This window comes from Dictyostelium purpureum (genome assembly GCF_000190715.1).
Source record: "Dictyostelium purpureum unplaced genomic scaffold DICPUscaffold_52, whole genome shotgun sequence".
Lineage (NCBI taxonomy): Eukaryota > Evosea > Eumycetozoa > Dictyosteliales > Dictyosteliaceae > Dictyostelium > Dictyostelium purpureum.
The window spans coordinates 104923-112572 of record NW_003519389.1 but is presented as its reverse complement, the minus strand read 5'-3'; the positions used below and the strand labels follow the sequence as shown (position 1 = coordinate 112572).

Genomic DNA, 7650 nt, shown 5'->3' with positions numbered 1-7650 from the left:
AAAAAATAAAAGATGAAAAAAAAAAATAAAAACTTTTTTTTTTTTTTTTGTTTTGTTTTATTTATTTTATCTCATTCTTATATGCATATTTTGTTTTGTTTTTTATTTTTTTTTTTTCCATTTTTCTCCTCTTTTCTCAATCTATCATCTTTTTATTCGTTTCCTATTTTCTCTTTAGACTTTGTAAAAAAAAAATAATAAAAAATAAAAAAATAAAATAAAAATTTTAAATTATTTATTTATCTATCTTTTTGTTTCATTTCTTAAATAACTCAATTTTATATAGCTATATAAAATAAATTGTTTAAAATAATATTTTTCCAAAAAAAATATATTTTTTATAATCTTTAAATTATTTGTATAAATTTATTTGTTTATTTATTTAAATAAAAAATTTATCAAATATTACTATTTTCCAAACACACTCACTTTTTTTTATTTTTTTTTTACCCACAAGTTGTTATATATATACCTTATCGTACTTGTAAATATTTTTTTTTTAAATATTTTTTAAATTTTTTAAAAAAAAAATTTCACTTTCTGTTGTTCAACAACACACATGTAAAAATTTAAATTTTGAAAAAAAAATTTTGTGTTTTTTAAAATTTTTTTTTCTCTCATTAATTTTTTTTTCTTCACACAAATAAACAACAAAGTAAATATTTTAAAAACTATTAAAAACCATTAAAAACACAATATTATTTTTATTATTTCCTTATTTCTACTATATCTTGATGTAGTTTTAATGTTTTTTGCCCTCTTTGTGGTGTATAAAATTTTTTTTTTTTTTTTTTTTTATTGCACTTTTTTATTTTTTTTGTTGTTAAATTTTTTTTTTTTTAAAAAATATAAACTATCATATAATTTTTTTTTTTTATTTTTTATTAAAACTTTTTTATTTACAAAAAAAAAAAATATAATCGTAAAAAAAAAAAAAATAATCTTTTAAAAACAACTATCTTTTAATGTTTATATACTAATTGTGCTATTATTTCTACTACTTTTACCCTACTATAACCCTATAATTTAGTTAAAAAACACATATTTAAAATCAAAATGTCAACTGTTAACGCTAAAGATCTTGATAACAAAACCTACCCAGAAATCGTCCAAATTGCTAAAGAATTAGGATGTTTCATGCCAAAGAAGAACGCTAAAAAGACTAGAGATGCTGTCATTAACCGTATCAAAAATCATTTATCCAAAGGTGGTTCAGCCACTGCTGCCTCAAAAACCGCTGCTAAAGCTAAACCAGTAACCACCAATAAAAAAGCTGCTGCTGGTGCTAAAAACTCTGCTGCTGCTAAAAAATCAGCTGCTAAAGATGATGCTGAAAAAGATGATGCCGCCTCAGACAGCAAAGAGGAATAAACAATCAAAAAGTATCACCTCATAAACTCCCACACAAATAACTAATTTTTTTTTTTAAAAAAAACAACAACCAATAACAAATCATTAATATTATAGTCAAAAATTTTTCACAAACTCTTCTTTCTAATAAATAATTTATTTATTTATTATTTTTTTTTTATCATATGTATTAAAATTAAATTAAATAAAATTCATTAAAATATTATATAAACAAAAAATATTTTAAAAAAAAAAATATTTAAAAAAAAAAGAAAATTCCATTATGTTTTTTATTTTTTTGGGTGTCTGTTTAAAAATAATTTATCCGTTATCACATAGTTTTTTATTATTTTTTTTACATCACATTATTAACTTTAAGTTTTATTTATTTTATTCAAACACCTTTATTTTATTAAAATTTATCTTTAATCCAATTATTTAATATGATTGACTTAAGGGTCACAAAATTTTTATTTATTTTTATTTATTTTTATATTTTTATATTTTTATGTTTCATATTTTTTTTTTTAAAAATTCGAAAAAAATATGTGTGTTAAAAAAAATCTAAAAAATTTAAAAAGATAAATAAATAATTTTTTTTTTTTTTTTTTTTTTTTTTATAAATAATTAAAATTTTTATTTATAAAATTGATTATGAGCTAATAAAATAAAAAAATAGTTTTTTTTTTATTAATTTTTCTAATCTAAAATTAAAAATTCTATATCATTCTTTGATAATAAATCTTTATCATTTTTATTTGATGCTAATTTCCAATCTAATTCTTTTTCTTTTTTCTTATTCATTTGAGCTACTTTTTCTTCAATTGTATTTTTAATAATAAATCTATGTACAAAAGTTTCTTTGCTTTGACCAAAACGATGAACTCTATTAATTGCTTGAGCTTCTACACTTGGATTTAAAATTGGTTCGACAATGAATACATGAGTAGCTTCAATTAAATTTAGACCACTTGCACCCCTTTGAATTGGTAATAATAACACATTTATATTTGGATTTTTTCTAAATTGATTAATTGCACTTTCGAATGAATTTGGTTTTTTTGAAATTTTAGCAAATTCAATATCATTTTCTTTTAAAGCTCTTGAAATAATTTCTAATAAATCCATCCATTGGGAGAAAATGATAACTTTGTCAATTGATTTCGTTTTATCATTATCATTATTGTTATCTATGTTGTTATCTAATATACTGTTATCCTTATTTTCGTCCTTATTTTCATCCTTATTTTCACCCTTATTTTCATCTTTATTGTTATCTTTATTATCCACATTTGAGTTTTTTTGAATTTTTATTAAAGTTGAAACTACAGATTCAATTTTGGTACCATATGAGCCTTTAACTATACTTGGATCTACTAGTTCACCATTTTCTTTGTCAGTAGAAATAAAACTAATTTCCTCTATATTATTTCTTGACCTGCATACTGGGCATTGAATAGTTTGACAGTTTGGTACTCTTTCAATCATAAACATGATACAGTCATAGCAAAAAGAGTGACCACATAAAAGCATTACAATATTAGCACCAAGTGGCTCTTGACAAATTACACAAATAGATTCTTGATTGGGGTTTTCAACAGTATTATTAAAACTTTTAGTTGAAAAGTTTGATTTTTTTAAATTTAATAAATATAATAATTGACCATGCGAGATTTTGTATTGTTCTAATGATTTCTTTTTTTCTAGTTCAAAACGTTTGATGAATGGGTCGACTTCAATTGGGTTTAGTTTGAATAGCTCTTCATGTGGCTCTAGAATTTCTCCTTGATAACGTAAACGAATACGAACAGTGGCAGAGTCAACTTCATCAAAGCTATTTAAATAATTTTTTGATGCTGCCCAAAGCTCTGAACCTGTACTTAGTTCTCTTTTCATATTCTTTAAGGTTTTTATAAAATCTTCACCTTCTTTGGCCAATTCATCGGTTGCTTCGGTATCGATGCTTCTTAGTATTGGAATCATTAGTTTTAAAACTCTTTCAACTTCAGAGTCGGCAACAGATTCAGTGGCACCAGTAATATCTAGTTTTAATGATTCAATATCTTTTAGTTGGTTGTCGCTGAGCATTGATCTGAGGCTACTTGTTTGTTTGGTAACTCTATTCTTTTTTTGATTAAAGTTTGAAAATAATTTCTCTCTAAAGAAACTAAGGTTTTCTAAACAGATGCAATGGGTACAGATTTGATTGGCATCGGTTTTGTTGTTAATATCACGACATTCTGGGCAGTTGATTGAGGCTTGGACATCACTTTCACTAAATTGTTTAGTTAATGGTATTAGGGTTTTGATGAATGAGTTACGATATCTAAATAAATCATCCATATGACCTCTAATTAAATATGCTAAACCGTTGTAATCTCTAAACTTATTAACGAGTGAAAATTGAAATTGTGGTAGATTTTTTGGAATGAATAGCTCGGTTTCAATCTTTTTCTTTAATGTTTGGCCTGAGGTATTAGCTTCATAAGATTCAATATCTTGTAAAGCTCTTTCCCACCAAGGTAGTTTCTTCCAACTTTTTGTATTTTCATCAAATTCTTTTAACAGGTGTTCAACTTTTTCATGGAATTCATCAAATTCCTTTTGAAATTGAATCATTTGCATATTTTTCCCAATTAAATAGCCATTTCTAACTTTTTCACATTCTTTATCTAAATCTCTTTGGCCATCATTTGTAATCAAGTTTATAGTTTCATTTGTTACTAATTCTTTATTTTTGGGAAGTGTTTGCTTATTATGCTCTTGATTATCATTATTATTTTGATTTTCTGTTAAAATTTTTTGATTTTCTTTTAATATATAATTAAGATTGTGATAAACATGTAGTTCTTGGAACCAATCGACTTTGAAGTGTTTTGAGTTTGATTCAAATAGGTTTAAAGATTCTAAATATAATGATGATGCAGCATTGTAGTCATTTTTAATGATTTTCGCAGCAGCTAAGCAATTGTAGGCATGTATTAGGGATTTTTGATGGTTTTTACATTCTATTGTTGCATTTTCAATAAGTCTATCTAAAAGTTCACCCATTGTCATCATACTCTTTTGAATAGATCTAATACCGGAAGAACCTACTTGTGGATGTTGACATGCTTGACGAAGTGCTAATAATGGTGCTAAAACTTTTGAAAGGTCTTTGGCAGATACTCTATTGTTACGAATAAAATATTTGTTAAATAGTGAACGGGCTTCTGCTGAGCATTCATTTGCCTTCTTTTGATAATAATGAGATTCTACCATTGAGAAACGCAGTAATTTTGTATCACGGTCATATTGGGTTGGTAAGTTTAGTTCATCTTTGATTTGAGATTTTGAGTTTCTTAACATAATTGATTTTAAAATTGTATGGAAAAAATCAATAATGGATTGATCACCATGAACTAGGTATTTATTTAATATTAAATTGCTCCACCAGTATCTTTCTTTAAATGGTTCTACTCTGAGATATTCAATTAAGCCATGCATATCATCTAAAGATTTTTGAATTGGGGTACCTGATAAACACCAACGGTATTTGGCATCTAAATTGAATGCTAGTTTCTTGTATTTGCAACCTATACTTTCTACCATTTGGGCTTCATCCAAGCAAATTCTCCACCAATCAATACACTTCAATGAAGACTTTGGTGATTTGATTTTAATATAACGTAGTTGTTTACCGGCTGATGTTTGGTCTAAACAAATGGAGTCATCGGATAAGGTTTCATAAGTTGTTAAAACTATATCATGATTTGCCAAATCGTAGGGTGTAATTGATTCTTTATAAATTCCACGGTATACATAAACCGATAAGCCGGTAGTATGTTTAACAATTTCTTCTTGCCATTGACTAAAGATTGCCGATGGCGCAATAATTAAAGTTGCTCTCGACTCGACCAATGTTGAATCATCCCAACGATCTGGGGAGTCTACTAAATCTTCGTCAACATTGAAATCTAAAGAGGGATCTCTTTTAACTTGGGTGCAAAATGTACAAAAGTAAAATTGATTGCTTGCTTTATATCTTAGACCAACACAGCCAACAAATTGCCATCTATTGCACGACGAGCATTCCACCCATAAGCCAAAACCATGTGCTTTTTCATCTCTACCACAGCAACATGCAATAGTATCTCCATTATTGTTTTTGTACTCCACAATATCATTTTCTCTCTGAAGTTCCTGCTCTCTTTTCAATTTTCTATTTTTCTGTTCTCTGACATCTTCTTGATTAATTGGCTTTGGCCCCCTAATGACTTTTGATTCTTTATTCTCTTTTTGATGAGCCAACACTAAACCTAAAAATTCAATGGTTTTACCAATACCAGGTTCATCCGCTAAAATACCACCGTAAATTTTTTGTTCATTTAAATTGATTTTAATTGTTGACGCTGGTTCTGATGTAGTAGTGGTTGTGGTTGTGGTGTTTTTTAGTTCTTTCTTGTTGATGTTATCCAATATCATTGGGTCTAGAGATAACCCTCCGGTATATTCGTTATAAAAAAATTCGATGCCATCTATTATAAATCTATCCCATAGTGGATGAAGAATATAGTTATCATTGTTTTCGTTCTTTAGGCCCTCAAAATTAATTTTTGGATTTAGTTCTCTATTTAGCATCCAATTAACCGTTTTTAATTGGTAAGGCTTTAGTTTTGATGTCATTTGACTATTAAATAAATTTGTATCGATTTCTGTTGCATCACTTGAGATTTTAACTTTGTCATATAGTTCTTTTGCATCAAATTGGAACTCTTTTCTTTTTTTTTCATTATTGGTGCCCATATTATTGTTATCAATATTATTATTGTTTGTATTGTCTGCATTATCTGTATTGTCTTCTGTATTGTTTTCTAAATTGTCTTGAGGTTCATTCTTTTCAATATCAATTGTTGGTTTTTGATCTTGTTCAGTTGTGTCCATTTGTTCTCTTTCTTCATCTTGTTGATTTTGCTGATGCTGTTTTTCAATATCATCTTCATTAACTTCTTTTATTTTCAAAAAGTAGTTCAAAATTGATTTGAATGATTTGTCTTCTCTGGATTGATAAATTGATGTTGGGTTATTATATCCTCTAAATGATTCCCCGATTAAATAAACTTGTATAGATACCAGGCTACCAATTTGTTTATTATTATTATTATTATTATTATTGTTATTATTATTATTATTATTATTATTTTCATCATTAATATATAAAAATCTTAATTTTATATAGTTTTTGGATTGTAATAGTATTAATGAGTTAAGTACTACTGGGGGACAGTCTGCTGTAAAATTTGCGATCTTTCTTTTATTTGTTGAGTTTGTAAAAAATCCAGTTGATTTAGTGTGTAGATCATTCATATTATTGCTATTATCTGAGCTATAGATATAAATTGGTTTTTCTAAGGAGTTAAAAAAGGTTATATTAGTATAATGCTAAAGGTAAAATTAGTTATATTTTAATAATACTTTTAAAGAGTGTATCAGAAAATATCATCACTTCTCCAACAAAGATTTTTATTGGGTTTGAATTTTCAGAAGATATACTGTTTTCATTTTCATTAAAAGAAACCAATAGCCCGGCAATTGCTTTTTTTCTTCTCCCAACTGACCATTTGTTGGTTAGTGGTAATTCTTTAATATCTATATCTTCGTTTTCATCTGTTTCAGTTGTATCTTTAGTTGGTTCATTTATTGAGTTATTTTCAATATTATCATCAATATGATTTTCTGTATTGTTGATGCTATTATTATTGTTGGTTGAAATTGTTTTATTATTTAGTTCATTTTCATCAGTAGTTTTTAGTTTCTTGTTTTCATCAGTCCATGTCTTGGATTGTGTTTCTTTTTTATTTAATTTCTTTGGTTGGAATTGTTTTCTTTTTCTACTACCAATATTATTATTTATATTATCTGTATTATCTGTATTATTTGTATTATTTAAATCATTTATATTGTTTATATTACTTATTTCTGAAATATTACTTTGGGTATTATTATCATTGCTCGACATTTGGGAAATTAAAAATAATTTTTTTATTTTTCAAAAAATCGAAATTAAAATTTATTTTTATGTTTTTTTTTTTTTTTTTAAATTAGTTGTATCTGTATTTTATTACCTGTTGTGCTGAAATGCAAATGATTTTTTTTTTTTCAAAAAAATAAAAATAAAAATAAAAAAAAAAAAAAAATAAAAAAAAATTAAATAAAAATAAAAATAAAAATAAAAATAATACAAATTTTAAAATTTAAATTTATAAAAAAATATTTTTATATAAAAAAAAAATTTATAAGTAAAAAGAGGTTCGTATTTAT

The 7650-nt window shown here is 25.3% G+C and overlaps 2 protein-coding genes across 2 annotated transcripts; one reads left to right on the top strand and one right to left on the bottom strand.

Moving 5' to 3' along the window:
* The first annotated feature begins 1030 nt into the window (after window positions 1–1030).
* On the top strand, window positions 1031–1626 carry DICPUDRAFT_94018 (uncharacterized protein). The gene has a single exon (XM_003285717.1). It carries the CDS (start codon window positions 1057–1059, stop codon window positions 1369–1371), a length of 315 nt encoding a protein of 104 aa, XP_003285765.1. The 5' UTR covers window positions 1031–1056; the 3' UTR covers window positions 1372–1626.
* A 423-nt stretch (window positions 1627–2049) lies between these two features.
* Window positions 2050–7463, bottom strand: DICPUDRAFT_97160 (uncharacterized protein; the record flags this gene model as incomplete). The annotated part of the gene is made up of 2 exons (XM_003285703.1): window positions 6805–7463; window positions 2050–6737 (listed from the first exon to the last, which is right to left on the bottom strand). The coding sequence occupies exons 1-2, from the start codon at window positions 7346–7348 to the stop codon at window positions 2050–2052; spliced, it is 5232 nt and encodes a 1743-aa protein (XP_003285751.1). The 5' UTR covers window positions 7349–7463.
* Window positions 7464–7650: the final 187 nt, after the last annotated feature.

Bases quoted from the DNA above. Each gene is read 5' to 3' on its own strand.
- DICPUDRAFT_94018 (XM_003285717.1), top strand. From the start codon at position 1,057: ATGTCAACTGTTAACGCTAAAGATCTTGATAACAAAACCTACCCAGAA.